Here is a 22,125-nt window from a genome sequence, read left to right on the forward strand (position 1 = left end):
AGCCCCGATTGTGATCGCCTCAGTAGGCGGAGCTTGGCAGCCATTTTTTACTGTTCCCGCTGCATGATATAGAAAGGATGCAGGAGGCTATTTATGACTTAATCAAATGTAAGACTTTAAGATGACTATGGTGTAGAGTCCCAGGGGTCGACAAATCTATTTAAAATGTAGGAGCTAGTAAGAATATTTAGGAGCCGCACATATTTTTAGGAGCCAGACAGTGGTATTTGTGAATAGATCTATGAAGAATAACCCAAAAAGTTAGGAGCCAGGGGTAAAATTCTAGAAGCCAGTGGCTACCTGGCTCCTGGGTTTGTCGAGCCCTGGTGTAGACTATTCGTTTACTCATGAAAGTTTAATTTTGATTTTGTACTGAAAAAAACTGTGTTATAAAACAGCTCATAATACAAAAAATACACTATGGTCAGGTTATTGTTATTATATGCTTAGTGCGTCTCTTTGTCATAGGAAACATAAAGCTAAAAACATTTCCAGCCATCAAATGGTTAAATGAACGGTCCCCTTACTTGGACAGACGGGCTGTTTCCACCCACTCTCCAGCACATATAAACTTGTCCCTTGAGTCTAAAGTCCAAGGCTAATGCGTAAGCGTCAGACTTTAACCTAATAAAGTTGTTCTTGTTGTGCAAGAATCTATACACACCTCGGAACAAGGCAGTAAGGGGTGAGGCTACCATCCCTAAATGCTAAAGAAACTGGCATAAAGTATGTTGTGAGCTAAGTTAGGAGTTGTCTGTAAAAGGAAATCAAGAAAAAAGTAGTAGTTTCATAGAAATATCTCCCAGCTGTGGCATCAGAGCAAAATTAGTAACAGGAAAGACAAAAGTACACAGTGTTATCTGGGGTGCGCTATTCAACATTAAAACATATTTATAAACGATGGATGAGATTGAGACAACAAAATAATGAACCAAGTCAATTAACATCTACTCTGTAAAAGAGACCTTAAACACTAAATTAAATACAAGACACAATGTTGTATGCAAACTAAAGCTTAGCCTGAGAATAATATGCAGATATATGTTTTACTATATTATTAAAAATAAAAAAATAAAAAGTTTAAAGCTTTGTTGTCCATAAAGAAATGTGTGCTTACTTGATGAGAAAAAGTTATTAATGAGCCGATAAAGTAACAGCCTTGAAAGGTTTACTGGCCCTTTAAAAGGATATAAACTATCTTGTAATCAAAACATTTTTTTTAAACAATAAATTAACACTTTGTTTGCTGCAAATGTTTTTTTAATTGCTTGACTTACCCCACAACTTATTTGGAGAAGCCATTCCAGACTGGAGTAAACACGAGTAGCCACTGTCTTTTTTAAACAGAACTTGCATTGTTTTGCAGTTTCTTATCACTGCTGCCGAGGCCAGTAAGGAAAAGATGTGGAAGGGCTAGGCCTGTGAAGTCTGTAGAGTGCACTTACAGTTCTCTAAACTGGAAAACCCATAATATTCAGAGTTAATTTACAGGAAAGGGGTCAAAATAAACAATGAAAGTATATTGCAAAAGATTTTACTAAACATAATTCAAATTTTTATATTACAATCTAAGGGAGTATTATATGACTTTAAATAAATACTACAGCTATCTCAGAAACATATAAACTTATATTATTGTATTAAATATAACATTTCATAACATTTGCAGAAAGATTTGCACTAAATCTATTGTTTTAGGGGGATACTAGTTGTCCAATTAGAAACTATCAGATAAACAGTATGTGCAAAATGCAAAAGTATAAAATCCAAATGTTTTATTTGTTCAGTTTAAAAATGTACCATCACTACAGCATAATACAACCATTATCCAACGCATTTCATGCACTTCATCAGCTCATATGTACAAGTAACTGTCTGCACATGGCAAAACTGTCTATGGTTAGTACCATCACTACAGCATAATACAACCATTATCCAACGTATTTCATGCACATCATCAGCTCATATGTACAAGTAACTGTCTGCACATGGCAAAACTGTCTATGGTTAGTACCATCACTACAGCATAATACAACCATTATCCAACGCATTTCATGCACTTCATCAGATTTTTTTTTTAATTGATTTTCTTTTTGCATCCTGAAAAACATTCTGTCTGTGTCTATGATTATAATTATGAAACTATAGTGCATCTTTATGGATCGGTGGAAAATGTTCTGTGTCACTTTTGGATTTCTGAACAAGTATAAAATATTGTAAATTGTATATGAACTTAAAAGTAACCTGCTAAACAGGTTATACTACATTTTAGCAAATTTTCTAAATAATATTGTTTAAACAGTGTCAATTTATTTATTTTTGGGATACTCAAGTCAAAATTAAACTTTCATTATTCAGATAGAGCAGCAATTAAAAAAAAAACTTTCAAATTTACTTCCATTAACAAAATGTGCACAGTCATTTTATATTTACACTTTTTGAGTCACCAGCTCCTACTGAGCATGTGCAAGAATTCACAGAATAAATGTATATACATTTGTGATTGGCTGATTGTTGTCACATGATACAGGGGGAGTGGAACTTTGAAATTTGTCAGAAAAAAATCTACTTCTAGTTTAAAGTTTAGACTAAGTTCTATTGCATGGTCTTTACTGGTCCTTTTGTTGTATACAGCAAAGAGCCTTGTTGTATGCCCTAAGATCAGCACTAAGGGTGTGCTGAAGGCACCAAGGTCAGAGCTGACTTTAGAGACTTATGTATTTTTTTATTAATAATAATAAAAATAATAATATCAAACAGTTGCTAAATGCTGTGCGGGGGGTAAAAAAAAATAATATATATATATGTTGTATATACAGACAATCACATATATATATATATATATATATATATATATATATATATATATATATATATATATATATATATATATGTATAGGAGTTGATCAGCGCTTAGGATATATAGTGCAGTGATCTATTCATATGCATACTCACTTAAACAGTACACCTCTTTCTGGATGTAGATGGTATAAACAAACTAGGTGTGTGTAACCCCACTGATCTAGAATAGATACTTTCATTTATAAAGGTCGTCCATAAAACCATTAAAATCTTTAGGATCAGTTCCAGTGTACCCCTGTTCACTGCAGCTTCGTCTGATATGGAGTGTTCCCCTCTACGTGAGGTTCTTCCCCAAAAGTTTCTGAAACGGTACAAGGATGGACAAGCGCGCAAGAAGGCACTCCTAGTGTAATATGTCTGACTCAAGAACACATACAGACAAGAGACAATTACGCACTCACTAGGTTTAACCTCATCCACTATGAGTTAATATTCCCACTGTTAAAAGTCAATGAATCGTGGTCTCTCCAGTCTATTAAACTAGTGACAGCAGTGTGGGTAAAAAGTATATGTATTTATTCTATGTACCAATATATAATCATACAAGCCTGCAGTCTCTTAATAGGTTATGCAGATACAGAATGCGCAAAACATAAAATGATTCCTGAACAGGATACGGTCTAAAAACACATAGACAAATAGCCTGAAGACGGCAATAAAAGAAAAGGAAGCGTGAGCGTGACAGTCCTGGATATGTGTATTTCAACACCAGCGTGTCCGCTAATTCGCTCCGTGTATGGCTTATAAAAACGAGCGTCAGTGGTTCAACACTCAATGTACTATTAGTGTACAACAGCTGCTCCACTATTTCGCTCTAGTTTGAATCATGTAGGCAGGGGCGGAACTCGTTTTTATAAGCCATACACGGAGCAAATTAGCGGACACGCTGGTGTGGAAATACACATATCCAGGACTGTCACGCTCACGCTTCCTTTTCTTTTATTGCCATCTTCAGGCTATTTGTCTATGTGTTTTTAGACTGTATCCTGTTCAGGAATCATTTTATGTTTTGCGCTTTTTGTATCTGCATGACCTATTAAGAGACTGCAGGCTTGTATGATTATATATTGGTACATAGAATAAATACATATACTTTTTACCCACACTGCTGTCACTAGTTTAATACACTGGAGAGACCATGATTCGTTGACTTAACAGTGGGGATATTGGCTAATTAATTTTTTCCTTACAAGCAATTCCATACAGTGGAAGACCAAAGGAAACTTTTCCCAGGAGGAGAACCCATAACAGATATCATCTGTACTCCAGAGCTGGAAATATACCTCATAGTGGATGAGGTTAAACCAAGTGAGTGTGTAATTGTCTCTTGACTGTATGTGTTCTTGAGTCAAAGACATATTACACTAGGAGTGCCTTCTTGTGCGCTTGTCTATCCTTGTACCATTTCATATATATATATATATATATATATATGTGTGTGTGTGTGTGTGTGACACAGACTCCAGAAATATAAAAAATCCAAAACTTTATTCTTCCCATGTTAAAATGATGGCCAGGTAGCGTCTGACATGTTTTGGCGAAGGTGCCTTAATCATAGACGTACCCTTTCTGAAAATCATCCAAAATGTAAAATACATGCTGTTAGTCCATTGGATACTCTAAAAACATGTGACAAACATCATTGATTCTTAAAGTGACCCAGCTAACACTTAACCCCTTAAAGGGACAGTATACACTAATTTTCATATAACTGCATGTAATAGACACTACTATAAAGAATAGGATGCACAGATACCGATATAAAAATCTAGTATAAAACTGTTAAAAATTTTACTTAGAAGCTCTCAGTTTAGCTCTGTAGAAAAGGCAGTCGGAAAGCCCACTGCAAGTGGGAAATAAGACCCCCCCTTCTTTTGCATATGAAAAGACCCTTTACACAAACAGGAGCAAGCTGGAGTAGGTATCTGACGGTATTCTCATAAAACATTGGGGCTTGGTTAGGAGTCTGAAAATCAGAGCAATGTTATTTAAAAATAAGCAAAACTAAACTTTTTTTTTTTTAAAAACTTCATGGGCTATATAAATAGATCATCTACAAAACATTTATGCAAAGAAAAAATGAGTGTATAATGGCCCTTTAACCAACGAATATACATAGATTTGCTGAACTCTGTATAACATATAGTGAATAAACAGAGTTATGGTTGTTTACTAGTGCATAAACAAAATGAGAAACACGCTAGCTAATAGCAAAAAATAAAATTATATATATATATATATATATATATATATATATATATATATATATATACACACACACATATATATATATATATATATATATATATATATATACACACACACACACACATATATATATATATATATATATATACCCACACACACACACACACAGACATATATATATATACACACACACACATATATATATATATATATATATATATAAATATATATATATATACACACACACACACACATATATATATATATATATATCATATTTATTTTTTAATGGATACAAAATGATTGTATTCTTTGTCAATCAGAAAAAAAACTAAAATGCTGTTGTCTTGTGTATTATCTTTTTTTTTTTCTTTTTAAATTACCTAGTAGTGAATTTAGTGGGGCCGTATAATAAAACAAATGATCTTAAAGACAGGAAGGAAGCTGCCTGCGGGTCAGAAATCTGTGCATTAGGTGCTAAAAAGACATTACACACATTTTCTTTCTTTTTTTTTCTTTTTTCTATTTTGTTTTTTTTCTTCACTCCATCTAAAAAGGGTAATTTTAATATTTTTTAAAGTAGACTTGCTTTGCTGCTTTTTGGATTTACCAATGTTAAACAATTTAGAACGTATTATGTTTTTGCCTTATTTATTGATGTTTGTTTTTATTTATTTTTTAAGGATCTTCCTAGTATAAACAAATGCACAAACAGGCATTTAATGATAATTTAATGCACTGTTTATTTCAATATTAAATAAAAAAGCTTTAATGTATCCCTTTTTTCACACATAAATAATTCATAATATTTATTGCTCTTTCCTATGTGTGCTAGAAAATAATAATTAAAAAAATAAAAATAAAATAAGGTTAGAAAAATGTAAAAATAAATAAATAAAATAAATAAAACATATTCTAGCAGTTCTGCAAAAGGTTATAAGGTTGACGTATTTATAAAATGTTTTGTTACTCTGGCAGTGACATTGCACCTAACTTGGTCTTGCCCTGTGTAAGGAAACGTTCTCTGCTTAGAAGCTGTGATTGTTTATTTGTCCCGTAACAAAGATGATGAAAAGGAAGGCTACAGAGTTGTGGGGTCGCCCCAGCTTTTCACAAAAGCTCTGAACATTGTCTGTCAAACAATGGGAATTAGTTCAGAAACATTATCTCCATTAACATATAAAGTGATTTAATTAGTGCAACTCTCTATTGTCCCCTAACCTTTTGGTTTCTGGGGGGGGGACAATTTACTTTAGAAGACATCATCACACAGGAAAGAACGAGTGGTTTCATTGTACCTTGCTCAACGCTTAATAAGGCTACAGGTTTTGTATTAATTCTTATTAGACGTGAGGATACAAAATTGTGTTTCAGGTTAATTATTTTAAATTATTATTGCAATGAAAAAACAATGAAACTGGTTTCTTTAGATATTATTTAAAGGGACACTAAACCCATTTTTTTTCTTTCATGATTCAGATAAAGCAATGGTTTTCAAACCTCTCCTCAAGTTCCCCCAAACAGGCCAGGTTTTCAGGATTACCTTGGATGAGAGCAGGTAAAATAACCATGTTTATTAATCAGTTGATTATTTCACTTGTGCTCCAGTTCAGATATCCTCAAAATCTGGCCTGTTAGGGAGGTCTGAGTACAGGTTTGAGTAACGTTCTAATTTACTCCTATTATCACATTTTCTTCGTTCTCTTGGTATCTTTATTTGAAAAGCAAGAATGTAAGCTTAGGAGCCGAGCCATTTTTGGTTCAGCACATGGGTAGAGCTTGCTGATTGGTGGCTACCAATTATCAAGCGCTACCCAGGGTTCTGAACCAAAAATGGTCCGTCTCCTTAGCTTAGATTCCTGTTTTTTTTCATTAAAGGAGCTATTTATAAACAATGTAATACACTCCAGAAGGTAAACTGGATAATTGGGAACAATGGGTGGCAATAGAAGTTATACAGCTTTTCATTGGCTGTACCTTACACTGTGTCGGTAAAGAAAAAAATGAGTTTGAAAGGGGTGGCCAAATATTTGAGAAACTGTAGAACTTTATTAATAACATTAAAAACTTTCTATCCGGTAAATTAAAAAAAAAAACAACAACACCTTTTACAGACAATATCTTTACTATGCATAGGTTTATATGCCATTGTCATATCACATTAAAGGGACATGAAAACCAAAATGTGTCTTTCATGATTCAAAAAGAGAATACAATTTTAAACAACTTTCCAATTTACTTCTATAATCTAATTTGTTTCATTCTTTAGATATTCCTTTTTGAAGAAATAGCAATGCACAGGGGTGAGCTAATCACATGAGGCATCTATGTGCAGCCACCAATCAGCAGTTACTGAGCCTATCTAGATATGCTTTTCAATAGAGGATATCAAGGGAATGAAGCAAAGTAGATCATTAAAGTAAATTTGAAAGCTGTTTAAAATTGCATGTTCTTGTAAATCATGAATCATGCCCCTTTAAATATAATCCCTTTGTGTGCACACATGAAAATTGTTACTTGCGGCAGATTCCTATCATCAAGCACCCAAATTTATATGCATGCGCAGACATAATGCATGGCTGTAGTTTGAAGTAATCAGTGGTACATAAAAGTGTATACAGCAAATTTTAAAAGGGACAGTAAAGTAAAAATATTCAGCTAGAACATGCAATTTAGAAAAAACAACAACTTTACAATCTACATATTTTATCAAATTTGCTTCTCATTGGTTTACCGAATGTGTTCAGAAAGCTCCATTGCTACTCCTGAGCCTACTCTCCAACAAAGTTGTTTTAAAAAAATGTACATTCTTTCCAAATCATGGAAGTTTAATGTTGACTTTATTATCCCTATCTATGAGGCCATAAGAGTGCAAGTAGACTAACCAGCAGCACCTCACCTACACAAGGGGTGCGTAGAAGGCACAGAATACATTTAGTTGTAAACACTGAAGTTAAAATCACACAAGTAAACAAAAAACATAATTTATGTAAGAACTTACCTGATAAATTCATTTCTTTCATATTAGCAAGAGTCCATGAGCTAGTGACGTATGGGATATACATTCCTACCAGGAGGGGCAAAGTTTCCCAAACCTCAAAATGCCTACAAATACACCCCTCACCACACCCACAAATCAGTTTAACGAATAGCCAAGAAGTGGGGTGATAAGAAAAAAGTGCGAAAGCATAAAAAATAAGGAATTGGAATAATTGTGCTGTATACAAAAAAATCATAACCACCACAAAAAAGGGTGGGCCTCATGGACTCTTGCTAATATGAAAGAAATGAATTTATCAGGTAAGTTCTTACATAAATTATGTTTTCTTTCATGTAATTAGCAAGAGTCCATGAGCTAGTGACGTATGGGATAATGACTACCCAAGATGTGGATCTTCCACGCAAGAGTCACTAGAGAGGGAGGGATAAAATAAAGACAGCCAATTCTGCTGAAAATAATCCACACCCAAAATAAAGTTAAATCTTATAATGAAAAAAACTGAAATTATAAGCAGAAGAAAACTGCTTCAGAAGAAGAAAACACATCAAAATGGTAGAATTTAGTATGCAAAGAAGACCAAGTGGCTGCTTTGCAAATCTGATCAACTGAAGCTTCATTCCTATACGCCCAGGAAGTAGAAACTGACCTAGTAGAATGAGCTGTAATCCTTGAGGCGGAGTTTTACCCGACTCGACATAGGCATGATGAAACAAAGATTTTAACCACGATGCCAAAGAAATGGCAGAAGCCTTCTGACCTTTCCTAGAAACGGAAAAGATAACAAATAGACTAGAAGTCTTTCGGAAATCCTTAGTAGCTTCAACATAATATTTCAAAGCTCTAACTACATCCAAAGAATGCAATGACTTTTCCTTAGAATTCTTAGGATTAGGACACAATGAAGGAACCACAATTTCTCTACTAATGTTGTTAGAATTCACAACCTTAGGTAAAAATTTAAAAGAAGTTCGCAACACCGCCTTATCCTGATGAAAAATCAGAAAAGGAGACTCACAAGAAAGAGCAGATAATTCAGAAACTCTTCTAGCAGAAGAGATGGCCAAAAGAAACAAAACTTTCCAAGAAAGTAATTTAATGTCCAGCGAATGCATAGGGTCAAACGGAGGAGCTTGAAGAGCCCCCAGAACCAAATTCAAACTCCAAGGAGGAGAAATTGACTTAATAACAGGTTTTATACGAGCCAAAGCTTGTACAAAACAATGAATATCAGGAAGACTAGCAATATTTCTGTGAAAAAGAACAGAAAGAGCAGAGATTTGACCTTTCAAGGAACTTGCAGACAAACCTTATCCAAACCATCCTGAAGAAACTGTAAAATTCTAGGAATTCTAAAAGAATGCCAAGAAAAAATGATGAGAAAAACACCAAGAAATGCAAATCTTCCAGACTCGATAATATATCTTCCTAGATACAGTTTTACGAGCCTGTAACATAGTATTAATCACAGAGTCAGAGAAACCTCTATGACTGAGAATCAAGCGTTCAATCTCCATACCTTCAAATTTAAGGATTTGAGAAACCTGATGGAAAAAAGGACCTTGCGATAGAAGGTCTGGTCTTAACGGAAGAGTCCACGGTTGGCAAGTGGCCATACGGACAAGATCCGCATACCAAAACCTGAGAGGCCATGCTGGAGCCACCAGCAGAATAAACAAACGCTCCTTTAGAATCTTGGAAAAAGAACTAGAGGCGGAAAGATATAAGCAGGATGATACTTCCAAGGAAGTGGCAAAGCATCCACTGCTTCCGCCTGAGGATCCCTGGATCTGGACAGATACCTGGGAAGCTTCTTGTTTAGATGAGAAGCCATCAGATCTATTTCTGGAAGTCCCCATATTTGAACAATCTGAAGAAATACCTCTGGGTGAAGAAACCATTCGCCCGGATGTAGCGTTTGGCGACTGAGATAATCCGCTTCCCAATTGTCTATACCTGGGATATGAACCGCAGAAATTAGACAGGAGCTGGATTCCGCCCATACAAGTATTCGAGAGACTTCTTTCATAGTCAGAGGACTGTGAGTTCATCCTTGATGATTGACATATGCCACGGTTGTGACATTGTCCGTCTGGAAACAAATGAACGACTCTCTCTTTAGAAGAGGCCACGACTGAAGAGCTCTGAAAATTGCACGGAGTTCCAAAATGTTGATTGGTAATCTCGCCTCCTGAGATTCCCAAACCCCTTGTGCTGTCAGAAACCCCCATACAGCTTCCCAACCTGTCAGACTTGCATCTGTTGAGATCACAGTCTAGGTTGGAAGAACAAAAGAAGCCCCCTGAACTAAACGATGGTGGTCTGTCCACCACGTCAGAGAGTGTCGAACAATCGGTTTTAAAGATATTAATTGAGATATCTTTGTATAATCCCTGCACCACTGGTTCAGCATACAGAGCTGAAGAGGTCGCATGTGAAAACGAGCAAAGGGGATCGCGTCCAATGCAGCAGTCATAAGACCTAGAATTTCCATGCATAAGGCTACCGAAGGGAAAGATTGAGACTGAAGGTTTCGACAAGCTGAAACCAATTTCAGACGCCTCTTGTCCGTCAGAGACAGAATCAAGGACACTGAATCTATCAGGAAACTTAAAAAGGTTACCCTTGTCTGAGGAATCAAACAAACGTTTTGGTAAATTGATCTTCCAACCATGTTCTTGAAGAAACAACACTTATAAAGACTGGAAAGGTTCTTTCTAGTGAAAATGAGCAAAGGGAATTGAATCCAATGCTGTGGCCATAAGACCTAAAACTTCTATGCATATATAGCAACTGAAGGAAATAATAGAGACTAAAGGAACCGATAGACGGAACCCAATAAAATTATCCCTTATCTGATAGAGACAAGGACAGTAACACAAACTATCTGGAAACCTAAAAAAGGTGACCCTTGTGTGAGGAATCAAGAGCTTTTGAAAAAAAGATCCTCTAACTATGTCCTGAAGAGTAAGTAAATCATATGAGATTCCGCATCCTCAGAAAATAATCTGAAAGAAAACAGAAAAATGAAAATATGCATTTATTGTATCTAATGAAAACAAATAATGCTATCAATGACCATAAAAAGGCAAAATAGTTTGAATAAAACTCCAAAACCCGGTTCCTCAAAAGGAACTGGAAGAAATACCCCAGAAGATTCCAGGTCTGAGCAGCGCTTGAACCCCATGGGTGCCCAGCCATGCTTCAACAGTACCCAAAATATATAGGACAGAAACACAGTTAAAGAAAGTGCTAGCCTTACTGGAATAAAATCAAAGAAATTTGGACAAAATAAATTTCAAAGAAGCCTTAACCTGCCCCTTACCAGCCAAGCTGGAATACGGAACGTACATCGCAATATTAGGGAGCTGATTTCGAACTCCAATTATAGACATGTTACTTGGGAAAGAACTCAGGAATTTGTTCCTTAATAAGAACAACCAAACCAGTATAAGCTTAAAGTTTTAGTCTTAGAACTCAATCTTGAAGCCCAGAGTAACAGTTAAGAATTGAATCCAATTATAAAACAAATAATTGATATCTTAGAACAAAAGAAATATGGATTTTTTTTAATTTATTTTTTAAAAATCACAAAATTCTTCTAGCTAAAAAAGCTAAATATTCAATAAAATGAAGACACAAATGAAATTATTAGCATGATAGTCCAGTTTAAAGGACCAGCCAATACAGTGGACTTGCATAATCAATAAATGCAAAACAACAATACAAATGCAACAGCACCTAGTCTAGTAAATGTTGTCCCTTTAACAATGCTAAAATAAATCATAATCTGATACTTGATCTTAAAGTAAACAGAGAAAATTAAGCAATTGCAATATCCAAATAAATCACAGGACCAAGAAAAGTACCTGAAACTAAATAATTTTCCATAAATAAGATACAACTATCTAAAGGAAAATAAATACTATTTTGCTATAGAAACAATAGCATAATTAGTAGAATTAGAGATAGCCCCAATAAATTGGAGAACCCTCCAAATTGAGTTTAACTGCTGGCAAAGAATATAGTTTAAAACCTTTGAAAAGAAAATTCTCAGCCTATTCAATTCCCTAGTATGGGGAATTGGAAAGAAAACCTCTGAAAACACAGAAGAAATAAATAGGCAGAAATAATGTCAGCTAGTCTTAAAGAACTAGTTACCTTAATATCCAAAATAATCAACACCTTTTCAACAAAGAACAAATGTACTTTAATAATAGAAAAATAATAAAAAAGTAGATTTGTTAGTGTCAATATCTGAAAGAGAAAAAAACATCATCAGAGAAGGATAAATCAGTATGTTGTTGGTCATTTGAAACTTCAATAATTAAAAAAGAAGTGAATAAAAAACCTAAAAATTTTATTAGAAGGCACGAAGTCAGACAAAGCCTTTAAAATAGAATCAGAAAAATATTTCTTATAAATCTTCTAAATATTTCTTGTAAGAAAGGAAATATATAAAGCATAAATACTAATGGATTCCGCATGTAAAAGTATAACATAATAACTTATTACAAACCATAGCTAAAGATAAACATTTATAACATTTAAAATAAATGAACTTAGCTTTGGTAGAACTGAAACTCAGTTAAGCGTTTTTCCAGAAGTGGCTTCTGATTCAGAGTCAATCTGAGACATCTTGCAATATGTAATAGAAAAAACAACATATAAAGCAAAATTGATCAAATTCCTTAAATGACAGTTTCAGGAATGGGGAAAAAAATGCCAATGAACAAGCTTCTAGCAACCAGAAGCAATAAATAATGAGACTTAAATATTGTGGAGACAACAATGACGCTCAAATTTTTTAGCGCCAAAAAAGCCGCCCACATTATTTGGCGCCTAAATGCTTTTGGCGCCAAAAATGGCGCCACATCCGGTAACGCCGACATTTTTTGGCGCAAAAACGTCAAAAAAATTACGCAACTTCCGGCGACACGTATGACGCCGGAAATGACAAGAAAATTTTTGCGCCAAGAAAGTCCGCGCCAAGAATGACGCAATAAAATGAAACATTTTCAGCCCCCGCGAGCCTAACAGCCCACAGGAAAAAAAGTCAAATTTTAAGGTAAGAAAAAATTGAATTATTCATATGCATTATCCCAAATATGAAACTGACTGTCTGAAAATAAGGAACGTTGAACATCCTGAATCAAGGCAAATAAATGTTTAAACACATATATTTAGAACTTTATATAAAAGTGCCCAACCATAGCTTAGAGTGTCACAGAAAATAAGACTTACTTACCCCAGGACACTCATCTACATGTAGTAGAAAGCCAAACCAGTACTGAAACGAGAATCAGTAGAGTTAATGGTATATATAAGAGTATATCGTCGATCTGAAAAGGGAAGTAAGAGATGAATCTCTACGACCGATAACAGAGAACCTATGAAATAGACCCCGTAGAAGGAGATCATTGAATTCAAATAGGCAATACTCTCTTCACATCCCTCTGACATTCACTGCACACTGAGAGGAAAAGCGGGCTCCAACCTGCTGCGGAGCGCATATCAACGTAGAATCTAGCACAAACTTACTTCACCACCTCCACAGGAGGCAAAGTTTGTAAAAACTGATTTGTGGGTGTGGTGAGGGGTGTATTTATAGGCATTTTGAGGTTTGGGAAACTTTGCCCCTCCTGATAGGAATGTATATCCCATACGTCACTAGCTCATGGACTCTTGCTAATTACATGAAAGAAACATGAGCTAATAATGTTACAATGCTACAAATTGTCTCCTGTAATCAAACCATGTTTACAAAAGTAACGAACAAACCTGCTAAGCAGAAGACTGAAAGAAGGTAACAGTGTCATATGTTTTATAAGTGTATCTATTAAAAACTGAAATGAATCTCAGTTTTTGACTAATGTGCATTTAAATTAAAGGGACAGTCTACGCCAGAATTTTTATTGTTTTAAAAGATAGATAATCCCTTTATTACCCATTCCTCAGTTTTGCATAACCAACACAGTTATAATAATATACTTTTAGCCTCTGTGATTAACTTGTGTCTAAGCCTCTGCAAACTGCCCCTTTATTTCAGTTCTTTTGACAGACTTGCAGTCTAGCCAATCAGTGCCTGCTCCCAGATAACTTCACGTGCACGAGCACAGTGTTATCCATATGAAATACGTGAGCTAACACCCTCTAGTGGTGAAAAACTGTTAAAATGCATTCTGAAAAGAGGTGGCCTTCAAGGTCTAAGAAATTAGCATATGAACCTCCTAGGTTAAGCTTTCAACTAAGAATACCAATAGAACAAAGCAAAATTGGTGATAAAAGTAAAAGGGAAAATTGTTTAAAATTACATGCTCTATCTGAATCATGAACGTTTATTTTGGCCTAGACTGTCCCTTTAAGCAATTCACTTTCATATAGTCTACAGTTTGCACAACAGAAACTGTGGATGCCTAGAGAAACTCCATATTGTTTTTTATAAAGAGATTTAATAAGTTAAATTACACGTTGACAGCTTCCATTAAGCAACGCTAATAGGTTGATAACATCTATAAACACATGGGAAGTTTTATCAAGCGGTTTCATTTTATTTTACACAAGGAAACTTTTTTTGTTTTTTGTTTTTTAACATTCAAAGCAGCTGATGATTTATCAAAATACCACAGAGTGATACCTCAATATAACAAACCATTATATTTGCCCACAGAAGCTAAAATGACATTATTTAATTACTAGTAAGCAGCAATAAGAGATACATTTGTACATATTGTGTAACTACTGAGAAAAGGTTCACCCCACTGAAAATGATTTACAGAATACACATTTCCTAAACGTTTGTGAAGTGTCGACACATTTTAAACTTAAAGGTACAGTCTAGTCAAAATTAAACTTTCGTGATTCAGATAGAGCAGACATTTTAAGCAACTAATTTACTCCTATTATCAATTTTTATTCATTCTCTTGGTATCTTTAGTTGAAAAAGCAAGAATGTAAGCTTAGGAGACAGACCCTTTTTGGTTCAGAACCTGGGTAGTGCTTGCTGATTGGTGTCTAAATATAGCCAACAAACAGCAAGCACTACCCAGGTTTCTGAACCAAAAATGGGCCGGCTTGTAAGCTTACATTCCAGCCTTTTCAAATAAAGAGAAAAAAAATGATTTATTTTGTTATATCATAGTGACGTTTCGGGATCCTCAGACCAAAAAGGGGTCTGTGGATCCCGAAACATGATATAACAAAATAAATCTATTTTTTTTTCACAAATCCAGTGAGTGCAGTCTATATGTTTTACTATTGAAATTTAATCCCGACTAAGCACCCTGGTCGTTGACTACCTGGCAGTGAGAGTGCAGATACTTGTTGGATTTATATATATACAATTACACCCTCTTACCGGCCACTTTATTAGGTACACCTTGCTAGTACCAGGTTGGACCCCCTTTTGCCTTCAGAACTGCCTTAATTCTTTGTGGCATAGATTCAACAAGGTGTTGGAAACAGTCCTCAGACATTTTGGTCCATATTGACACGATAGCATCACGCAGTTGCTGCAGATTTGTTGGCTACACATACATGATGCGAATCCTCCGTTCCACCACATCCCTAAGGTGCTCTATTGGATTGAGATCTGGTGACTGTGGAGGCCATTGGAGTACAGTGAACTCATTGTCATGTTGAAGAAACCAGTTTGAGATGATTTGAGCTTTGTGACATGGTGCATTATCCTGCTGGAAGTAGCCATAAGAAGATGGGTACACTGTAGTCATAAAGGGATGGACATGGTCAGCAACAATATTCGGGTAGGACGTGGCGTTTAAACAATGCTCAATTGGTACTAAGGGGCCCAAAGTGTGCCAAGACAATATCCCCCACACCATTATACCACCACCACCAGCCTGAACCGATGATACAAGGCAGGATAGATCCATGCTTTCATGTTGTTTATGCCAAATTCTGACCCTACCATCTGAATTTTGCTGCTGAAATTGAGACTTTAAGACCAGGCAATATTTTTCCAATCTTCTATTGTCCAATTTTGGTGAGCCTGTGCAAATTGTAGCCTCAGTTTCCTGTTATTAGCTGACAGGAGTGGCACCCGGGGGTGGTCTTCTGCTGCTGTACCCCTTCTGCTTCAAGGTTTGATGTGACGAGTGGTTATTTGACTTATTGTTGCCTTTCTATCATCTTGAACCAGTCTGCCCATTCTGCTCTGACCTCTGACATCAACAATGCAATTTCCTCCACACAACTGCCGCTCACTGGATATTTTCTCTTTTTCTGACCATTCTCTGTAAACCCTAGAGATAGTAGTGCATGAAAATCCCAGTAGATCCTCAGTTTTTTAAATACTCAGACCAGCCAGTCTGGCACCAACAACCATGCCACGTTCAAAGTCCGTTAAATCCCCTTTCTTCCCCATTCTGATGCTCGGTTTGAACTTCAGTAAGTCGTCTTCACCACATCTAGATGCCTAAATGCGTTGGAGTTGCTGCCATGTGATTGGCTGATTAGAAATTTGTGTTACCAAGCAATTGAACAGGCGTACATAATAAAGTGGGCGGTGAGTGTATATATGCGTGTGTGTATATATATATATATATATATATATATATATATATATATATATATATATACAAAGGTATACCCCGCTCATACAGCGGGTTAGAGACCGGAGCCCCGCTGTAAAGTGAAAACCGCCTTAAAGTGAAACAAGGCAGTTTTAGCTTTCTTTTCACTTGCCAGTGTGTTTAAAAACTTGACAACATGTTTGAAGTAACATATATTAGGGGTGCAATAGTGCTACGTTTAGTTTAACACTAGCACAGCACAGTATTCATTTAGTATTCAATAAAAACTGTACCTGTAAAATAGTGACAGTTACTGTAGTAAAATTTGCCAGACTATAGCACTGAGACACAGATTGAACTGTAATGCTGTAAACAGAGTGAACTAAGCATAACAAAATGGTGCCACTCACAATCTCACGATGATTACAGCACTGTCTCAAAATCCTTGGAGGTTGAACTTAAAGGGACAGTTTACTCAAAAATGTTCTCCCCTTTAATTTGTTCCCAATGATCCACTTTACCTGCTGGAGTGTATTAAATTGTTTACAAGAATTTCCATTACCCTTATATTGGCATTTGAAATAGTTTATTTAGCCGGTGGTATCCCCACCCATCCTGAAAGTTTTTGGCCACTAGGCCAAGCTGTATTGGCACAGCCAGAAGAAGAAATTACACTCCCAGTGGGTTATAAACGAGATAAGGTAATAAAATGTTAATTTTCCATTGTTCTCTCCAAGTATTGGTGATTGGTTTATGGACAGATATAAGATAAAGAAGCATGTATATTTACACAATCTGATAAAAGTAATCAGATCTGATTGTACCTACAAGCTCAACCCATTTTATTAGGTTGTGGCTTCAAAACACAAAATCAGCAAATTCATATACACAAATAAGCCTTAAAAAAGCAAATCTCATATATTTTATACTCTGCAGCTGGTAAAAAAGTAATTGGAAACAAATTAAGGGAAAAACAATTACTAGTATACTGTCCCTTTAAGATACACAAAGCGCTGTATTAGTGAAACGCTGTAAAGTGAAGCGCTATAAAGTGAGGTATACCTGTATATATATATTTTTTCCCCCTTTAAGACTGTGGAGAGAATGATCTAAAACAAAATTCTACATGCAAGTGAAGTCTCTTTTTTGCACTCTATTTCACATCTTGAGGGGGGGGGGGTGAAAGTTTGAAAGATTATGTACAAATTACATTTCTAAATAGCTCCAGAATCTTAAACAATAAATCATTAATCACCGTTAAAGTAACTGTTTGTAATTGTGCTTTGCAATTGTCCAGGAAACCCTAAATTCAGGCGAATCAGCAGCTTGAGTGTATTTGACTAATCATGGCTATATAATTACTTTCTAAACAAATACGGCTTGGAAGAATGACAAACAGTTCTATTTCCAAGAGACATTAGACAAAGAAGACAAAGGCTGGTCTGAAGAATAGTGTGTTGTAACAAATAAATAAAAAATTATGTGAAAGTAGCTTAGCCCGACGAAGACCAACATGCCCTGGAAACTTGAAGTCTTTTTCTGTCTAACCCACTGAAAACAGACAGAAGATATATACCCAGCAGTAGTTCTTTAAAGAAATGATACACAGTGATAGCGTGTTATTCCTGCCTTACCCACTGAAAACAGACAGAAGATATATACCCAGCAGTAGTACTGTAAAGCTATGTTACACAGTGATATTGTGTTATTCCTATCTTACCCACTGAAAACAGACAGAAGATATATACCCAGCAGTAGTACTGTAAAGATATGTTACACAGTGATATTGTGTTATTCCTATCTTACCCACTGAAAACAGACAGAAGATATATACCCAGCAGTAGTTCTGTAAAGATATGTTACACAGTGATATTGTGTTATTCCTGCCTTACCCACTGAAAACAGACAGAAGATATATACCCAGCAGTAGTTCTGTAAAGATATGTTACACAGTGATATTGTGTTATTCCTATCTTACCCACTGAAAACAGACAGAAGATATATACCCAGCAGTAGTTCTGTAAAGATATGTTACACAGTGATATTGTGTTATTCCTATCTTACCCACTGAAAACAGACAGAAGATATATACCCAGCAGTAGTTCTGTAAAGATATGTTACACAGTGATATTGTGTTATTCCTATCTTACCCACTGAAAACAGACAGAAGATATATACCCAGCAGTAGTACTGTAAAGATATGTTACACAGTGATATTGTGTTATTCCTATCTTACCCACTGAAAACAGACAGAAGATATATACCCAGCAGTAGTTCTGTAAAGATATGTTACACAGTGATATTGTGTTATTCCTGCCTTACCCACTGAAAACAGACAGAAGATATATACCCAGCAGTAGTTCTGTAAAGATATGTTACACAGTGATATTGTGTTATTCCTATCTTACCCACTGAAAACAGACAGAAGATATATACCCAGCAGTAGTTCTGTAAAGATATGTTACACAGTGATATTGTGTTATTCCTATCTTACCCACTGAAAACAGACAGAAGATATATACCCAGCAGTAGTTCTGTAAAGATATGTTACACAGTGATATTGTGTTATTCCTGCCTTACCCACTGAAAACAGACAGAAAATATATACCCAGCAGTAGTACTGTAAAGCTATGTTACACAGTGATATTGTGTTATTCCTGCCTTACCCACTGAAAACAGACAGAAGATATATACCCAGCAGTAGTTCTGTAAAGCTATGTTACACAGTGATATTGTGTTATTCCTATCTTACCCACTGAAAACAGACAGAAGATATATGCCCAGCAGTAGTTCTGTAAAGATATGTTACACAGTGATATTGTGTTATTCCTGCCTTACCCACTGAAAACAGACAGAAGATATATACCCAGCAGTAGTACTGTAAAGCTATGTTACACAGTGATATTGTGTTATTCCTATCTTACCCACTGAAAACAGACAGAAGATATATACCCAGCAGTAGTACTGTAAAGCTATGTTACACAGTGATATTGTGTTATTCCTGCCTTACCCACTGAAAACAGACAGAAGATATATACCCAGCAGTAGTACTGTAAAGCTATGTTACACAGTGATATTGTGTTATTCCTATCTTACCCACTGAAAACAGACAGAAGATATATACCCAGCAGTAGTTCTGTAAAGATATGTTACACAGTGATAGCGTGTTATTCCTGCCTTACCCACTGAAAACAGACAGAAGATATATACCCAGCAGTAGTACTGTAAAGCTATGTTACACAGTGATAGCGTGTTATTCCTATCTTACCCACTGAAAACAGACAGAAGATATATACCCAGCAGTAGTACTGTAAAGCTATGTTACACAGTGATATTGTGTTATTCCTGCCTTACCCACTGAAAACAGACAGAAGATATATACCCAGCAGTAGTTCTGTAAAGATATGTTACACAGTGATAGCGTGTTATTCCTATCTTACCCACTGAAAACAGACAGAAGATATATACCCAGCAGTAGTTCTGTAAAGATATGTTACACAGTGATAGCGTGTTATTCCTGCCTTACCCACTGAAAACAGACAGAAGATATATACCCAGCAGTAGTACTGTAAAGCTATGTTACACAGTGATATTGTGTTATTCCTATCTTACCCACTGAAAACAGACAGAAGATATATACCCAGCAGTAGTACTGTAAAGCTATGTTACACAGTGATATTGTGTTATTCCTATCTTACCCACTGAAAACAGACAGAAGATATATACCCAGCAGTAGTTCTGTAAAGCTATGTTACACAGTGATATTGTGTTATTCCTATCTTACCCACTGAAAACAGACAGAAGATATATACCCAGCAGTAGTACTGTAAAGCTATGTTACACAGTGATATTGTGTTATTCCTGCCTTACCCACTGAAAACAGACAGAAGATATATACCCAGCAGTAGTTCTGTAAAGATATGTTACACAGTGATAGCGTGTTATTCCTATCTTACCCACTGAAAACAGACAGAAGATATATACCCAGCAGTAGTTCTGTAAAGATATGTTACACAGTGATAGCGTGTTATTCCTATCTTACCCACTGAAAACAGACAGAAGATATATACCCAGCAGTAGTTCTGTAAAGATATGTTACACAGTGATAGCGTGTTATTCCTATCTTACCCACTGAAAACAGACAGAAGATATATACCCAGCAGTAGTACTGTAAAGCTATGTTACACAGTGATAGCGTGTTATTCCTGCCTTACCCACTGAAAACAGACAGAAGATATATACCCAGCAGTAGTACTGTAAAGCTATGTTACACAGTGATATTGTGTTATTCCTATCTTACCCACTGAAAACAGACAGAAGATATATACCCAGCAGTAGTACTGTAAAGCTATGTTACACAGTGATATTGTGTTATTCCTATCTTACCCACTGAAAACAGACAGAAGATATATACCCAGCAGTAGTTCTGTAAAGATATGTTACACAGTGATAGCGTGTTATTCCTATCTTACCCACTGAAAACAGACAGAAGATATATACCCAGCAGTAGTTCTGTAAAGATATGTTACACAGTGATAGCGTGTTATTCCTATCTTACCCACTGAAAACAGACAGAAGATATATACCCAGCAGTAGTACTGTAAAGCTATGTTACACAGTGATAGCGTGTTATTCCTGCCTTACCCACTGAAAACAGACAGAAGATATATACCCAGCAGTAGTACTGTAAAGCTATGTTACACAGTGATATTGTGTTATTCCTATCTTACCCACTGAAAACAGACAGAAGATATATACCCAGCAGTAGTACTGTAAAGCTATGTTACACAGTGATATTGTGTTATTCCTATCTTACCCACTGAAAACAGACAGAAGATATATACCCAGCAGTAGTTCTGTAAAGCTATGTTACACAGTGATATTGTGTTATTCCTATCTTACCCACTGAAAACAGACAGAAGATATATACCCAGCAGTAGTACTGTAAAGCTATGTTACACAGTGATATTGTGTTATTCCTGCCTTACCCACTGAAAACAGACAGAAGATATATACCCAGCAGTAGTTCTGTAAAGCTATGTTACACAGTGATAGCGTGTTATTCCTATCTTACCCACTGAAAACAGACAGAAGATATATACCCAGCAGTAGTTCTGTAAAGATATGTTACACAGTGATAGCGTGTTATTCCTATCTTACCCACTGAAAACAGACAGAAGATATATACCCAGCAGTAGTACTGTAAAGCTATGTTACACAGTGATAGCGTGTTATTCCTGCCTTACCCACTGAAAACAGACAGAAGATATATACCCAGCAGTAGTACTGTAAAGCTATGTTACACAGTGATATTGTGTTATTCCTATCTTACCCACTGAAAACAGACAGAAGATATATACCCAGCAGTAGTACTGTAAAGCTATGTTACACAGTGATATTGTGTTATTCCTATCTTACCCACTGAAAACAGACAGAAGATATATACCCAGCAGTAGTTCTGTAAAGCTATGTTACACAGTGATATTGTGTTATTCCTATCTTACCCACTGAAAACAGACAGAAGAT

General features: G+C 35.7%; 1 protein-coding gene across 1 annotated transcript in view; it reads right to left on the reverse strand.

The window, feature by feature from the left end:
• Window positions 1–22,125, reverse strand: part of RXRA (retinoid X receptor alpha) — a 380,221-nt gene that overhangs the window by 331,628 nt on the left and 26,468 nt on the right. Inside the window, 1 exon segment of the mRNA XM_053695798.1 lies at window positions 1,278–1,456. Coding sequence (XP_053551773.1) covers window positions 1,278–1,356 — 79 coding nt within the window. The 5' untranslated portion in view covers window positions 1,357–1,456.

The sequence above is a fragment of the Bombina bombina genome, chromosome 12, assembly GCF_027579735.1.
Source record: "Bombina bombina isolate aBomBom1 chromosome 12, aBomBom1.pri, whole genome shotgun sequence".
Classification (NCBI taxonomy): domain Eukaryota; kingdom Metazoa; phylum Chordata; class Amphibia; order Anura; family Bombinatoridae; genus Bombina; species Bombina bombina.